Raw genomic sequence first — 17,855 nt, 5'->3', positions numbered from 1 at the left:
TGGTATGTTATTGTTATTTAAAGGACAATACATTCCTTTAAATAACAATTAAAAAAACAATTTTATCTGTTCTGGAAAGAAGATTGTTTCTGATTGCATTAAAATTGATTTTGGTTCCCCCCCCCCCATGCTGTATAAATGACTTTTAATCTAATTAGCATAAGCTGTATGAAATCTAATGATGTAAAACAGCCAGTGAACACTAAAATATATTATCACTTTATAGAATGATGAAAAATAAGTACACGCATGTAAAATTTGTTTCTTTTTTAACATATATAGACATACCGTACATATAAAGGCAATGTAGTGAAACAAAACTATAAAGTCAGTCATTTATTCAACAAAAAACCCAACAGATATGCTATTTTCTGCATGGAGAAAGTAAGTACATCCCTGGCTTGAATATTAGATCCTTTGGCTGCAAGCCCCTCCCAGTGCCCCCACAACCTTGCCAGCTGCACATATGCAATCCCTGCTGCCCCCATGCCTCCAAGATACATGCCATCCCCCCCAGCACCCCTATAATCTCTGCCACCCCAATTCCCAGGAGGGACAGCTATTTGTTCCATGCATCGAATTGCCAGAATAGAAATGGGCCTTAGGAAATGGGCCTAAACGATGGGCTGAAAGTGGGGGGCTGGATTATTGGTAGTGGAAAATCACCAGGAGAGGACCAGCAGAAGAAGAATGGCCGCTGTTTCCATTGCAGCATGTGGCCGGGAGTGAAATGGGATAGTGCCTAAATGTCCTAGACTCAATCTAACCTAACCATCTAGTTGGCTATGCAAACAATACTACTACCATATAATAAAATTTATATGCCACCCAACTGCCAGCAACTCGTACTCATATTTCACGAGCTATTGGCTTACACTGAGCATGGGGGAATTTGAGAAGCCTGCCTAATAAATTCAGCATCAAATATTTCTAAAAAAAATGATATTCATAGAATCATAGAGTTTGAAGGGATTATTTAGGTAATCAAATTCAATCCTCTGTTAGCACAGGAATCAAATCAAAACACCTAAGTTGAATGGGATGAAAAAGGATCTCTACCTCTCTAAGTAAGTTGTTCCATTGTCAAACTGCTTGTCAGACCTGCTGCATTGGCCCTGCTTAACTAGATGTCAGGCTGTCATAAGTGATGAGAAATGGAAGAGCTGTGGGAGGGTGGGCAGATAAGGAAAGGAAAGCAAAAAGCCTTCATACCATCCCATGGAAACTGCAGCCTATTCCAAGGTCATCCAATGGAATGCAATACCTTCAGGCCTGCACAGCTGGGGACTGTTACCAAACACAATTAGCCACTCGCTGATAATGTAGAAGAGGATGTATCCAGGGGTGGGATTCTACCAGTTCGCACCTATTTGCTAGAACTGGTTTTTAACATTCTAAGCAGTTTGGAGAACCGGTTGTTAGAAGAAATTACTGGCCTAATCCTGTAAGGAAGGCAGGAAGGAAACATTCTGGTGTTGCTTACAGAAACTGCCTCTCCGTTAACCCTTATTACATTCTTGGCAGGACTAGACTTCCTGTCTCAGGAACTACTCTGGAGTTCTTTTTTCCCTCCTTTGCTGGTACTTTGCTTGTGTGGCGTGAGCATTCAAAGTTACAATGGTACTGAAAAAAGTGACTTATGAACCATTTTTCACACTTACGACTGTTGCAGCATCCCCACAGTCATGAAAGGAGATGCAAGGAGATGCATGACTCGATGTGAGTGATATTGAATTGGCCACGCCCAGCCAATAACATGACCACCAAGCCACACCCACCAACTAAGCCACGTCCACAGAATCGGTTGTTAAAAAATTTGAATCCCACCCCTGGATGTATCCCAAGGAAAAAGTTACCATATTTTTCGGAGTATAAGAAGCTCCAAAGTATAAGACACACCTAGCTTTTGGGGAGGAAAACAAGAAAAAATATCTGCCTCTGCCTCCCAGCCATTTGCCTCCTTGCAGCAAACAGCAAACAGCCTGTTCAGTTTCAACACAGCCTGATTAGCATAAGCACTTGATTGTCGCTTGGATCGGCCTCCCGTCGATCAGCTGTTTCAGGCTGTCAGGATTGCTGTAGCCTATTGCCATTTTAAGCCATCGCACGCCCCGTTTTCAGCCTTCGTGCATCCCATTTTCCACCCATTCCGGGTGGCGGGATCAGAATGGGTGAAAAACGGAGTGCATAGAGGCTGAAAACGGGATGTGGAGGCCAAAAATTTGGCACACGGAGGCAGCAATAGGCTATGCCAATTCCTGCAGCCTGAAACAGCTGATCATCGGGAGGCCAATCCAACCAACAAACAGCTCCTTGGGCTAACCAGACTGTGCTGAAGCTGAAACAGGCTGTTTGCTGCAAGGAGGCAAATTGCTGGGAGGCAAAGGCCAAAGGATGGGGGCTGGCAGGTGTGGTGGGGAGCTTGGCAATATTTGCTGTATAAGACACACAGACATTTCCACCCACTTTTGCAGGTGGAAAATGTGTCTTGACTCCGAAAAATATGGTATATGGAAGTTCTGATTTGGATGAAATTTTAATCTATATCAAGACTATGGGTGAGCACATAAAGTAACTCTGAGTCACCCAATTGTATGTCCAACTGTCTGAGTTTCAGAAATTAAAATAGGATTTCCCAGTAAGGAATAGAAATGGACCCTAAAAATGAGAAGGTTATATTAGAGTGGGAAGCACCCTGGATTTGGAAGCAGTTACAAAGCTTCTTGGAATTTTCAGATTTTTACTGCCAATCCACCCCAGCTTTTGCATAAATTGCCCTGCCCATCACTAACTTGCTAAAGACCAGAGTGGGGAGGGTGGCAAATCTGGCTTGCCATTTAATTGGACTATGGAGTGTCAAGCAGTCTTTAAAAAATTAAAGCCATCTGTTTTGTCTCAGCTCCAGAGGAATGAGCAAGCAGCACCTGAGAACAACTGATCACCTTCTCAGCTCAAAGTTCTCACAACAACTTCACACCTGTGAATTGGATCGCCTCCGACTGGACTAAGGGGTTTATACAACTTTTAACCTAATGGTTTTGAGCAGGAACTTCAGATCCTGCCTTTTCTTCTTGCTATCACTCTCCCCCAATAAACATTCCTTTTGAAATGCAACTTGTTTCAAAGGTTCTGCTTTCTTGAGGGGATAGGAGAGGCAAGTCCTTACATTGCCATTACTATGATTCACTGTGGGTATGGAGTACTTTTGGTGATGCACAGTGTTGTTTTTGCACTAAACATACTTTTTGGAATTATGGCCAAAAAATTTAACCTTGGTCTCCTCAGAGCATAACACATTTTCCTACATGCTTTTGTCAGACTTGATGTAAGGTTTTGCAAAATGCAGCCAGGTTTAGATGATTTTCTTTGTAAAAAAAAGGCTTCCATCTTGCCACCATTTCCCACAGCCCAGACATATGAAGAATACAGGACACTGTTGTCACACATAGTGTACAACCAGTACTTGCTAGAAATTCCTGTAGCTCCTTAGTCCTCTTGGCAGCCTCTCAAACCAGCATTCTTTCTTCTTAATCAATTTTGGAGGGACATTCAGTTCTTGGTAATGCTGCTGTTATGCCAGATTTTCTCCACATAACTATCTTCACTGTGTTCTATGATATATCAAATGCCTTGGATTTTTTTTTCATACTCTTTCCCTGATTGATACCTCCCAAGCACCCTTTTGATGCCTTTTAAGATCATGGCTTTTACTGTAAGAGGCAATTGAGTAAATGTCAGAAAAAAAATTACCAGACCAGTTACCTTTATATGGGCTTGATTAGAGTCACTTTAATTGATGGCAAATAACTATTTACCATAATTTTGAATGTGATTGGCTAATTATGAACACAGCCACATCCCACTTATGTGGCTGCATGTGTGAATATCTTATAATTAGGTATGCACACTTATGCAGCTACATTACTCTGCGGTTTTTTTTTTTGTTATTTCCCTTGTAACAGATTTGTTTTTCCATTGTATTGTGCAGCTTGTATATTATATTAAACACGGGGAAAAAAAGATCATTGATGTGATCTAAATTTTTTACATCTTGGAAACATCTCAGAAATCTCGGCATTTGAACAGTGGTGTGTCGACTTTTTATATCCACTAATTCCACTTCTGCTTGTATTTTACCACAAATAGTCTTCAAAATGGCAATGACGATAACCAATTTTATCTTAAAATGCCTCTCAAATCTGTCACAGCAAGTTTCTGAGAGCTCTAGCGTAGAGTATCTGGGCAAAATAACAATACCATGACCCACATTAAAGAGTGCTGCTGGATGCTATGAATGATTCTTCATTGTCACATAGACAACAAAAATGTTATGCAGTAATCTGCACCAGTTGGCTCTGCTGCATTTGTAATACAAATTGCCTATTTTAGCTTCTCAGAAAAAAGGAGAAGTAGGGGTTTTACTGCCACAGAGAGAGCGGAAGTGAAGCCATGACAAGGATTATTTTGTTTTCTCACTCCAGAAGCCTATAAGGGCCTTCACAGATCTCCAGCTCTGGCTTTTAGAAATGCAAGCATCCATGAGATTCCAAAGTCTTTTCACTATAATGAAGAGGAGTAATGTTGTGAGATAACACTTCATTAGGTAATAATCTGACTATGATAATTTCTTATATTTAGGAGCAAATTATTGAGTATATTGCCTTTTGTTTTTAGAGTCCACGATGTTGGGTCTATAGAGCTCTACATGGTTTGGGTTCCAGGTACTGATTCTCTGATTTTTAAATATATTCTATCAACAAAAGATCACATGAAATTGGAATTGATTGAGTGAAATTTTTATTAGCCCCACATAAACTTTTCTTTCACAATGGTAAGAAATGCGAAGGAGCTGGAAATCAGATAGGCAAAGAAATCCTTGAGAGAAGTGAGGGCATCTGGGCTGTGGTGGGAGGGGAAAGCTCCGTGGCGCAGTGCTACAATGGTGAAATGGGCAACGGAGTGGCTGGCATGAGGTAAGGAGGAAGCTGCTGTCCTTCTCTTCTCCCTGTTCCTCCTCCCCCTCTCATGCTGGCTGCTCCATTTCCCGTTTCTACACTGCAGCGCAGCACCCAGGAATCCACTTTGGTAGCATGGGGGGGATAATTTGCCTGGCCAAACAAACCCCACAGTCTCCCCTACATACATTGGGCTCAACAGCAGCTTCGATCAGGTTGCTCCGATCATAACAGCCCCACCGTGATTTGAACCCTGAGGGTGGGATGGGGTTTCTAAAGCGCACAGGCCTACAAACTGCTTCTCGGCAGGAGTCCTCTCTGGGCTCAGAGTAGCCAATTTGGTTTGTCTGTGCAAGCTCACATCATTCTTTCCCTTGCTGCTTGGCGGGTCATGCTCCGCTGTGTCTTTTTAGCTATGCTGGCGCGAAAGGGCTGGTGTGTATGTGCTTTCTTGGGATCTTCTCTTTTAAGGGGTGCTAGCTTTGGGATTTACAAGATTGCGGGTTGATCTGCTCCTCACCGCTGCCTCCTCCTCCTTCCCCTTTGTCCTTTGGCTTTATAGGGAGATGGTCCTCCTTGGGATTTGCACCTGGTTCCCTGCCTACAAGTCTGTTCTTTTTGGAGGGTCCTTTTCGGACAGGGTGAGCTGTGGTTTTGCATTGATGTTCAGATGGATGGGTGTGTGGGTGTTTAACTTCATTAATGAAGTTCACTTTATCTTAAGTACTGCCTTTGAAACTCTATAGAGCTTTTCATCTGTGCATTTTAGAAAGTTTTGGTGTAAGAGTAAGAACTTAGAGTATATTCATACTGTATATGCTGTTGGAAAAGACCCTGCTAGTCTCCGGTAGCCAAAAAATCAGGAATCTGGTAGCTCCCTTTCAAGCTTACAACATCCTTCATCAGTTAAGCTACGCCATCAGTCGGATGAAATGAGATTAAAGTTTAATGTCTTTTTATACTACCTGTTAACCTGAAATGGGTCTAGTAGATTCCTACTGTAGAGATAGTCCTTGACTTACACCACAACTGAGTCCAAAGCTTCTGTTGCTAAGCAAGACAATTGATAACTGAGTTTTGCTCCATTTTATGACTATAATTGTTAAATGAATCACTGCAGTTAAATTAGTACCACAGTACCACAGTTGTTAGGTGAATCTGGTTTCCTCATTGACTTTCTTGCCAAAAAGATCACAGAAGGTGATTACATGACCCCAGAACATTGCAACTGTCATAAATACGTGCTAGTTTCCAAGTGTCTGAATTCTGATCACATGACTGTGGGGATGTTGCAATGGATATAAATGTGAAAGATAAGTCATTTTTTTCAGTGTTGTTCTAACTTTGAATGGTCACTAAATGAATGGTTGCAAGTTGAGGACTACCTGTAGTCTATGTCAATTTATTCCTGCTCTGTTCTGTGAAACTTGTTATTTAGCTAGTATATGTGTTAGGATCAGGGAGATTGGTTAACAGCTAGCAAATATTCTAGCTTTTCTGCCTATATCTTTACATCTGTAGGTCTGGTTTTAAGATTGTGATCATATAAAGTAAATAATTCAAAATTAATTTTTTATTGTTAAAATGCTGTCTCACCTTGACACTGTAAATGAGATCTGCGGCAAAAAGAGGGCTGGGGAATTCTGGAGGTTGAAGTCCATACACACAGCCCTCAATTTAACAACCATTCCTTTTACCCTCTGTTCCCACCTTCCATTTCATAAGGCCAATAACTTTATTCTGGAAATTATATGTTCAGAAGGAAGCCGAATCCAGTAGGCCCCTTAAAATTAACAGGTAGTCCTAAATTTATAACAGTTCATTTAGTGACCATTCAAAGTTACAATGGCACTGAAATGACTGCTATTCAACTTATAGTCATTGCAGCAGGATCATGGTCAAAATTCAGATGCTTGTCAAATATGCTTGTTGCATATTTATGATAGTTGCAGTATCCCGGGATCATGTGATCAACTTTTGCAACCTTCTGACATATTCACTTAACAACTGTGTTATCAACTTAACTGCAGTGATTTACTTAACAATTGTGGCAAGAAAGGTTGTTAAATGGGGCAAAATTCACTTAGTACCAAAGGAGCAGCTCCTCGCATTGTGGCTGCTGCAATGAATATGAGAAGCCCAGCCAATGTTTTGAGCACGGTTAACATCTCCAGCTCAATGAGTTCTCCATTAACACCACACTTGTCAATTTACCAACTCCAGTTACTGCACCAGTGAACATCGCACATCCGGTCACTATCACCTCACCAATGAATCTCCCAAAACCAATTACATTAGCTGGCCCTTTAAATATAGCCATGAGACCTGTGGAAAGCATGCCTTTCCTTCCCCAACCTCTCCCCACTAGTAAAAAAAACCTAGAACAAAAAATTCATGCAGTGTTGAAAAGAATAGAAAAGGGGGCTGCTGTGTATTGTTTAATGGACTGCTAAATTGGCAAAATGGACTGCTAAATTGACCACGCCCACCCAGTCACATGACAACCTGGCCACACCCAGTCACATGACCATCAAGCCACACCCACCCACTCCAGCCATGCCCACAGAACCGGTAATAAAAAAGTTTGAATCCCACCACTGGTGTACTTGGTGTCCACTCAAAAATAATCTAATTGAATTAAATATCATCACACCACTAAGAATCTTTTTCTATAAACCAATGTTATTCCAACTACTTGTTTAGATTTCTTTTTTGAGATATGATTCTAACTGCATCCCCTTTTCAAGGGTTAAGTGACCAACCCATTCATGAAGTAACTAGGAGGCATATCTATATATTTCAGCAATAACATGTGTCCTTTGATTATATATTGAACTGTACTGAATCAAATTTTATTTCCTGGCCACAGTTATAGGGAAACCAAATTACTATCAATGCATATTAATATTTTGTATTAAAGCAAATTTCCTTTAAAATCTGGAGAGTTAAAAAACAGGCTAACTACTTTAAATCATGATACTTAAAAACTATGCATTTTTTATTTCGATGCATGCTTTTCCCATTCTAAAGCCACGATTTCAGCATTGATTTGGTGCCATCAAGAGATGCAAATATGTGATACATTTTATATTCAGAGGCCAATATTTGGACATGTTTTGTGTGTGTGTGTGTGTGTGTGGTTTGTGTGTCTAAATAAATAAAAAGTAATTGGTCTTATTATTCTTGATATTTTATTTTATCTTAAAACTTTTTAAAGAAATCAGCATCTATGTAATATTACTTGAGAGCAATAGGGTATGTATGGAGCTGTTTAGCTCTGTAGTACCTTTACCACTTTGGACCTGTATTTCTTCAACTGTCACGTGCTTATTCTTTTGTTGTAGTTTATTTATGTATTTTTAAAAACACAGGTAAAACCTTAAGAAATGGTAGCTGTGGCATCATTTTGTAAGCTGTTGTTTCTTTCATCAATCCAATTATTCTATTATTTTGTTTTAAACCTTTATTCTGCTTTATTCTAATGCTTTTTCTGCTAATAAAAGCTTTTCCTAAATGTTATGCTATATTAATTTTTCCTATTATGTCTCTTTTTATCTAATACACCTTTCCAGAACTTTTCTCCATGCCCTTCTTTTCTTTAAGTGTTGTCTCTTCTATCTTTCCCCTAAACTGTTATGTTTCAGTCTATTTACTATTCTGGCTTACTCAGTTATGCCATTTTTGAAGTTTCAGCCTCTTCCTTTCTACCATGTGAATCTCTTCCTAGTAAACTTTTCACCAGTTTGCCTCATATTTTAATCATAGATTACATAAACATAAAAAACAGAAAACATTAGGGTACTAATCACTTATGTAAGCTCATACTGTGAAAAAAGTATACTTGCAATGTTATTTTTAGCAACAAAAAAAAGCAATGAAGATGTTAAAGTCTATTCCATAAAACAAGAGAGAGTACCTTCAAATCCAATAGGGAAGACTCTGATTCAAAGCTGGTACTAGATGGGAAGACAAAATTCCCTGAAATAAAAAGATACATTCATGAAGGAGTGAGTTTTAGTGTAAAAGTTTATAATGGTCCATATTTAACTTATTGTAGCTACTCTCTTATTCTTCTCTGATACTCTTTAAAATGAGCAACATAATTGTTTCACATTTTTCATTAATCAATTTGTGCTGATTTCAGTTTAGTAAAAACCTTGGAGATTTTCTGTTAGGAAGACTACTAAGATACATAAACAAATATTCAATATAACATATCGTATTTTTCAGAGTATAAGATGCACCCCACCCCCCCAAAAAAAGTGGGTGGAAATGTCTGTGCATCTTATACAGCGAATACAGGCCCGTTTTTGTCTCCGGGGATCCCGTTTTTGGCCTGCAGAATGCTTCTGGACACCAGGGAGAGCAAAAACAGGACCTTGGAAGCCTCCGAAGACCAAAAATAGGTCCATTTTTGGCCTGCACAGTCCTTCTGGACGCCGGGGAGGGCAAAAGGCTATTTTTTTCTTGTTTTCCTCCTCTAAACCAAGGTTCATCTTATACACTGAAAAATATGGTACTTTTGTGGTAGACTATCAAGGTCTAGAGATAAAAGATAGATTTAAGAGGACAAAGTTGTTTTCTATTTTTAGTAGTCTTAATAAAAATTAAGTCCCTTGGGAATTAGGCAATCTAAAAATATTGCAAAAATAATATTTTATTTGCACTGAGTAAGGTTTATAGATTAAATTATTTTTTTCTTTTTAAATTATCACTGTTTCCCTGATACCTGTCTTTTTCAATGGGATAGGGTTTTATAAAAGTGGTACTAGTACTTCATGTGAACTTGATTCTATGCCTCTGTTTGTACCACCTAGGATTGTATTTAGTTTATTTGGCTGCTGCTGCACGCTGCTGGCTCATATTCAAGTGATCATCCATTAGAACTCCAAGGTCCCTCTCACAGTTACTGTTTTTGAGTCAAGTCTCACTTAATCTGTACTTATACATTTGATTTTTCTTGCCTAAACGTAAAACTTTGCTTTTTTCTACGTTGAAATTCATTTTGTTGGAAAGGGCCCATTTTCAAGTTTGTCAAGATCTTTTTGGTTCCTGAGCACATTTTATTCTGATATGTAAATAACACCTTTCTCTGCATTAATTTTTTAGAATGTTGTTAACATTTTTATTTCCAAAGTTAAAAATACATAATAGAAATAAGGAAAAAACAACATAAACTGCAAAAAAACAAAATGAAAAAAAACACAATAAAAATGTGTACAAGTAACAAATATATTATTAATATTACTTGTAGACTTATTGTGCAAGGGGGAAAATGCATGTTTAATGCTAATGTGAACAATATATTTATTATTTGTTATTTTTCAGAATTTTTAAAAGACTCCATAACTTTTGGCTTGTATTACAAAGCAAGTCAAAGTCAGCTTGAATTGGACTACTTTCCATGTCCTACTTTTTTTGACAATAAAAGGTTTTGCTTTCCAAAAATAAAGGTTTGTACCCATTTCCAAACAGAGTTAATTTTTTGGTCAAGAACAACTGCTAGAAAATAGATTTTTTTTCAGTGCATTGCTAGCATCCACTCCCAAAAATTGTTGGTTTCCGCTGGCATAAGGAGATAGAGCTGTGGCTAATATAGATAGATGCACATTAAAATTAATATAAAACACACTAAATATATTTTAGATTTTTAACCTTTTAAAAAAAGATTTACTACTTACAAAACAGAATGTGCAACTCACAGAAATCTTGCACACTGATTCAGTTCTGCTATTTTACGGAGAAAATTATATCCCCCGTTATTTTAGTTTGTAAGAAGCTTACCTGAGTGATGACATTGGGACAAATCAGCACTCTGTGGCTCTGACTGACAAACTTTAGTGTTTCTTCCATCTGGTTGAACAGAATGCAGCCAGTGGGCCTCTTTGGTTAATTCCAAAGCAAGAACAGCCAATGTACTCTAATAAAGGACAAAATGCATTGAGACCATATAATGTCAATCGTTTATATGTGCCTTCAATCTCATTTGGTGAATAACCAAGGAAAGCTGCAATCATACAAGCCTGCTTACCCAAGTAAAGGCTTCTAATGGAGTGTAGCAGTAGACGTTCCTGTCTCCAAAGGTTTTGTGCTGCTGATGCTTGCCATGCCAACTTCAAAGAGAGAAAAAATTACATAACTACAGAATATATAAATAAAAGAAAAAAAATGCACTCTATGAGGCAACTCATCTTGCAAAGCAATGTTATATGTATACTATTGCAAAATGTGCATATAGATCTTAACTATAGCTTGCCATCAATAGAACTGTATAAATACTGTATCCATATTTTACTATACAAAAATAGGATTAGAAATATTAAATGTAAATATTAAAAAATAATTATTACATAAGCAACCATTTTGACACTGAAGATTATTTTCTGATGATTGATCACGCTGCACAAATATCAGAGGACTGGGGCTTAGCTATTACCATGCCCATATATACAAAGGACACCCGAGACCTGCCTATACATTATTAGCCTGCTAAGGATAATAAGCAAACTCTATGCCAGACAATTCTCACAATAAAATTGACTGGATTGATTCAGAGCACATATTGGCTGATGAGCAAGTGGACTTCAAACAGATTTCGATGAAATTTTGTGTGAACATGTACACATGTCCCCAATGAACATTGGTGAAATGTTAAGTTTGCTGATGCAATACTTGCAGATATATAGTCATTTGTTTCACCCCATTTCACCTCAACAGAAGGCTGTTTCAGCCTTCTACAGTGTGAGGTTTCAGCAACTTTGAGACATAATATTGCAATTCACAAGCCACAGTGTATCCATTTGTCACTTATGTTGATAAAGAAACAATGGGGGTCAGGGGTGTCCAACTTTGGTCAACGTTGATAGGACTTCAACTCCGAGAATTTCCCAGCTGGCTTTGGAATTCTGGGAATTATGTTTATGCTTTATCGACATAATAAGTGACAAATGGATGCACTGTGGCTTGCGAATTCTCCCAATGAAAGCCTTGAGCACCATCTTGGATAACAAATGAGTAATTCTCCGCAAAACCCATCAGTATAATCAGTTCGGTTTCTTTTAGGCTGGCTTTCAATGACTTCAAATATTTGCTTTAATGTTTTGAAACAAAGTGGTGGCTAGTCAGTTTCCTATATCTTTAAGAAAATGCAAAACTGTAATTAGGTGTGGTTTCTCAAACGGCCATAAGATTGAGCCAAAAACCTGGTTTGTCTTAGTCTTAGTCTCAGAAGAGAATGTGAGTGTATCTCTGTTTCCTTCTGTTGGAGAGTATTGCCGTTCCATTTTTCCTAATTGACTGATATTCCTGGATTTGATATAAGTTTGTTACTGAACTGTTTTTGACACTGGAATTTGTTATTGGATTATCCCTGGATTGAAAAACTGACTGATTTACCTGTAAATGATTTTGGACTGCTTATTTTGGACTTTGCTTAACGTTTCTGGAAATAAAAACCTACATTTACTGTCCAGTGTATCTGTGTGCTGTGTATGTGTATTATTCAAACACTACTCTCAAATACGTCTCCCTGTATGCGCTCATTCTCCTAACGGGGAATTACCTCAACACGATTGTTCCGAATTTCAGTCCTCAAATATTTCATCCAAATGCGCTATCAGTGCCTTTTCACCAGGGTAGTTTTGGCATTGCTGCAACATACAATCTTTGGTGTTCAGATCACAAACTGCCTTTCCTAAGAGCAGCTTGTAGTCTTCTTTAATGTTGGCACCTTGTAGCATAAGCGTAACATTTTGATGAATAGTGCAGACGTAGACGGAATGTGTGCCTGAGGCTTGGGAACCATATAAGATACCCACTTTAGGCTTGGGAACCTAGGATAAGCTGCCCAATTGTTGGCTTGGGAAATGGACAGATACCCAAACAAGGCTTTGGAACCTCGAGGAAGAAACCAAACTACAGGCTTGGGATCCTGAACCAAGAAACCCACCTGTGGCTGGTAGTGCATAGCTATCAGGCATGGCCCTATGGCGATGGGGTTCAAGTGGTAGTGACAATGTCACTATAATAGTAGTAATGATGTCTATATAAAATGTTAGTTATAAAGTATAAATGACTTATATAAATATTAAAATATATATTCAGACTACATGTACTCATAGTGGAATCTTTCAATTTGGTTTGAAATCAATTTGGCAAGTCTACATTGAAAAGTTAGGCATTAATTTTTGTCTATTTCTCCTTTTTTCTTTCTATTCCTTTACAGGTAACACTGTATATCATCTGTGCACATCCAGCAAATATGGGAACTAGACATTACCTTAATGATTTTTTTCTTAAATGTTTTGCTATCAAGACCCTTTCGACTTTTAAAAATTATGAAGGATCCCAAAAGAGCTTTTGTTTGCATGGGTTATATTTCTCTATATATACTTTTATAAATTAAAAATGATGCATTTATTTATTGAATCATGTAAAAATAACATCACTGTCAGCCTTCAAGATTTTCTACTACTGCTTTGCATCTTTTGGCTGCCATAAGTAAGGGGGGGGGGAGGAGGGGGGATATTGTCTGGGAAGAGAGCTGGAGGTGTTACATTCTTGTGTTGTGTAAATGAGGAGTGTGGGGGGGGGAAGTATAAATTCCTGCTCTTAGGTTTCTATTTCTCGCTTAGCTTTCTTTTCTCTGCGCAGCTGCAAACCTTTATCAAAATATGCCAAGGTCAACTGACAGAGGCCTCATCACCACCTGAAGATGTCCACATGATCATATTCAGAACTTTTAATTGGAAGAATCTTTGCACTATGGGGGGTGGGACCAATTCCATCACTTTGTATGTGTGATTTGCGCGCCTAATTTCTTAGATTCAAAATCCTACTGATGCTACCACTTCATTTTTCAGTAAAAGAATTCTTTTCTCTAATTTCTTGGATTTTGAATGGAGCACCGACTGACAATCACAGTGTTAAGAAACAATCCTTTAAGAATAGGATCCCATTTTAAGAAACACTGCTTTAATATGTCTTGGTTATGACAATTCATATTATAAATATAAACAGCATTCAACTAATATGAACCAAGTATTTAGAGGAGCACAGTTCCTTCTTGAAACTCAGAAATTAGTAGCTTTTATTTTAAATTCATATTAAAAATCTTTACCAGAATTTTATGAATGGTGGAAACAATTTATGACTCTGATAATCTGGAGGTCTTTCTAGTTAACCCTCAGCCCAGGGCAGGAATCCTCAAACCATCCCAAATGATGATCCAATCTTTGCTTGAAAATCTCCAGTGATGGACAGACCTCAAAAATGGCACCCTGAGCAGATGGGAGTTTTTTCCCCCTGGGCAGTTGATTTCACAGCTAATGCCAGTTCTTTGGCAGCACTTACTCCCTAGATTTGAATGAGAGCAACTAGAAATGACCCCAAATCACTCTCAGATTACTTACCTGCAAAGAGGAACCTTGATGTTGAAATTCAGGTAAACACTGGGAATTGGAGCCCTGTTATAATGCAATATTGCAGGCTAACTCTGCCCACAGCCAGAAATCTGATCCTGACCAGTTCACAGTTGACTCAGCCTTCGTCCTTCAGATGTCAATAAAATGAGGATCCAGATTGGTGGGAGCAACATTCGTAAACCACTCAAAAAGTGCTGTAAAACTCTGAAGCTACATTATCAGTCTAGTTGGCTTCCACACATCCTAAAGTTGTTGAACTTGAAAAGCACTGGTTTGGCTAACCCATCACACCATCCATTTCGATCACTGGCCTTTCCGAGCCACTCCGAGCGCTCAAGGAAGCGACGAGCCAGTTGCTCAGACTGCTCAAAAACCTATCTCACCCCTGCAAGTACAGAGGTTGGCGGGGGGCTCTCTCGTGCCCTTCTTTCACTTTCATTTGCATTCCGGATGGGGCCATATATTTAGGCTTTAAGTAAGTTCTACCTCTCACAAGACGGGCGCCGGCGGCTTACCTGTTATCCGTCTGCTTAGACTCCTGGCCGAGAAGCAAGGATTCCCCCTCCTGAAGACGGGAGCGGAAAAGGCCGGCAACCGCTCCTCCAGGTGATCTCACTGAGCAAGGCAAAAGAAAATATACATCAGGCCGAGGTGAGAAAAAACCCGCACGCAAACCTCTCACAAAAGATAAGCCAACCTCCACGGCTGAAACTCCACAGCCAACGCCATAACATCTTTCTGCATCGGATCGGTTTAGCCTTAGAGAAAGAGAGCACACGCTCTTAGGTCATCGGCTGCATAAACTTAAAAATATAGACGTACTTAAGCAATATCCTGCGAGTTCCCTTAGAATCTTTTTTCCCCCCTCACAAGCCAACTTATTTCGATCTCTTTTAGGATCTTTTCTACCGGCAAGTGTTTTTTTCTCCTTGTTTATTAACTTTTTGGCCTGAAATGAAAGAAAATATTGAGCAAACAATCGGGGATTGTACCTTAGTGACTTTGGAAAAGCTAATCATATTGAATTTTAATAATTGTGAATGGGAGTCCTTCAAAAAAGCTCAGAATGTCAGCTCAGACTTGGAAATGGAAAAAACAACAGAGGCTGTTGCCACGAAAAGAACATGAAAGTAATTAGATTTGGAGTTGAGTCTTTATGACTGATTAAGAAAAAAACTCCGTAAGGATTAAAATCATTTAATCCTTCCACACTTTAATCATCTTTGGCATCTTGGAGAGATCACTTCCAGAGCGAAGAAATACCCACAATCTGCCCTTCCTGATTCCTGGACTGCGCAGCCTGTGACTTCCTCAGTAGAACTGGGACTTAATTTATTTTTCTGGAAACAAAAGTCTCCAGAACCATAGTTACATGAGAGAACTACCACCTCCAATAGGTGTTCTCTCAATTAGAAATTTTTCCCAAAAGGTATTAGTAGCTACTGTAGAAAGTGTAAGAAATAAGTAAATTCAAAAATAAAATGGTATATAAGATGTTTAAAAGTTTCACAAATGGGGGTTGGACCTTGCAGGATCCCTCCCAATTCTGTTAATCTGTTATCAAATGAAATATATTTCTCTGTATACACATGCTTTGTTTTTATACTTTTGATAGGCTCCATTGTTAAGCCTTTTGATATTTTTATCTTATGTATATGCCTTTTATATTATTATGTTCGGGGGTGGGCTATTGTTATAATCTCTTTGGAAAAATGGTAGTATATGATGAGCTTAGAAAGAAGCCCTGATGAGGGGATGCTACATTCCTTAATGCTAAGGAAAGATGCCACGTGGACAGCCAAAGTAAGAGGTATGGAGGGGTTATGGATGAGAACATAACCGAGGGGGACAATTCTCCCTGGAGACATCCTAGGATTAGCTGCAACACCCGAGAGCAAATCCAATGAGTTTGAACTTGGGAGGGAATGAGTCTCAAGAAGGAGGGAACTTGGGTGACAAGATAAAACTGTATATAAAGTATGTTTTGAAATCTTAAGGTATGGTTCTTAGCTCAAACCTCATGTTGTTGAGATAAGCTAAGATCCTACCACTCTTTGCAAACAGCCTTTTCTCTTTTGTATGCTTTGATTTAAGCTTGCAAATAAAATCTCTGTGTTTTCAACAATCTAAGTTTTTGTTATTTGGAGTCATTTCCAACAATTGGTGGAGAATGCGAGAATCTGCTCTCTTCTGATGCCCTGGACAGCAGAGTCAGATGAGGACGGCATGCCCCGTTGATCTTCAACGGTCCACAGTCGGGTCAACTGTTTGGAAACGCGGAACGAGACACAGATCCTTGTTTAAAATAGAGGTTGGTTGAAAACGGCAAGAGAAAGAAGGGGACCGAATTTATGAGATTTCCAGAAACCACTGGGCAACTCTGCGCATAGACCTGAGGGTAAGTAGTTCTGGTCAAGTAAGAACACACTCACTAGGCAATTTGGGGTTGGGTAGGACTGTGAGAATCTGAGTCTTGTGTGAGAGGTGTATGGATGAGACGACCCTAGCAGTCCTTGGGCTGTATTGAAGGTCGGATAGAGGTCTCTATAGAAGGTCTCACTGGAACAAATTGGTAAGGATTGCTCAAGTCTGGTAAACAACCATGGGCAATTCCCATGGGTCCCAAGGGAAATGTGTGAAGAAGATTCAGAAAAATCCAAAATTAAAAATTGATCCTTCAAGTCCCCTTGCTTGAAGGATGGGGAAAACCACCCTAGAGAAAATTAATTACTAAATTGGGTATAAATAAAGAAGATATGGTAAATTTGTGTTGTTTTGTTTGGTGGGAAGATGAAAATTTAAGTTGGCCCCAATTAGGAACAAATTATTATTTTGCCTGCAGTAATTTGTATGAATATGTAAAGGATAAAGAGTATAAGTCATTAGAAAATGAAATAGATTATGCTCTGATTTGGAACCCAGACAAATAGCCCAAGAAGAGGGGTCTTATAAAGCCAAATTATTTATGGTAAATGAGGAGGAGGAAGACATGGGAAGTAAGAGGTATTTACCCCCTCCTTATAACCCAAACACTGTTCCTGCAGCACCACCAATGCCTTCTCCTCCTTCCCCATTACCAAGTCCTAAACAAAGTCTTAAAAATTCCCCTGCATCAAGCAGTAATAAGTATAAGGCACTGAAAAGAGAATTGAAGCAAAAGTGAGAGCCTTTAAAAAGGAAATGAAAAGTATTATAGAAGACCCTTTGGGAGCATCAGAACAACTGGATAATTTGTTAGGACCTAATATTTACACATGGGATTAAATGATGGCTATACTTAATACTCTCTTTTCAACAGAGGAGAGACAATTAATTAGAGCCACCGCAATAAAAGTATGGGAAAAAGAGCACCCCCCCTGCTAATAATAACAACATTAGGGGGGAAGATAAATTTCCCCTGGTTAGACCAAATTGGGATAACAACAATCAAGCCCATAGAATTAATATGGAAGATTTAAGAAATATAATTGTTAGGGGA

General features: G+C 38.8%; 1 protein-coding gene across 6 annotated transcripts in view; it reads right to left on the bottom strand.

The window, feature by feature from the left end:
• The window catches only part of DELE1 (DAP3 binding cell death enhancer 1), a 60,162-nt gene extending 45,016 nt beyond the window's left edge, over nucleotides 1–15,146 (bottom strand). For all 6 annotated transcript variants that reach the window (XM_087960975.1, XM_026683188.2, XM_087960976.1 and 3 more), the window contains exons 1-5: nucleotides 15,075–15,146; nucleotides 14,893–14,992; nucleotides 10,987–11,068; nucleotides 10,740–10,875; nucleotides 8,872–8,933 (exon numbers count right to left, since the gene is read on the bottom strand). In XM_087960975.1, coding sequence (XP_087817101.1) covers nucleotides 8,872–8,933; nucleotides 10,740–10,875; nucleotides 10,987–11,068; nucleotides 14,893–14,992; nucleotides 15,075–15,111 — 417 coding nt within the window. In that variant the 5' untranslated portion in view covers nucleotides 15,112–15,146. The remainder of the gene's footprint in view (nucleotides 1–8,871; nucleotides 8,934–10,739; nucleotides 10,876–10,986; nucleotides 11,069–14,892; nucleotides 14,993–15,074) is intronic.
• Nucleotides 15,147–17,855: the final 2,709 nt, after the last annotated feature.

The sequence above is a fragment of the Notechis scutatus genome, chromosome 3 (genome assembly GCF_049901735.1).
Source record: "Notechis scutatus isolate UNSWTSFEM ecotype Mainland chromosome 3, rNotScu1.2, whole genome shotgun sequence".
Classification (NCBI taxonomy): Eukaryota; Metazoa; Chordata; class Lepidosauria; order Squamata; family Elapidae; genus Notechis; species Notechis scutatus.
This window is presented reverse-complemented; position numbering and strand designations above follow the sequence as displayed.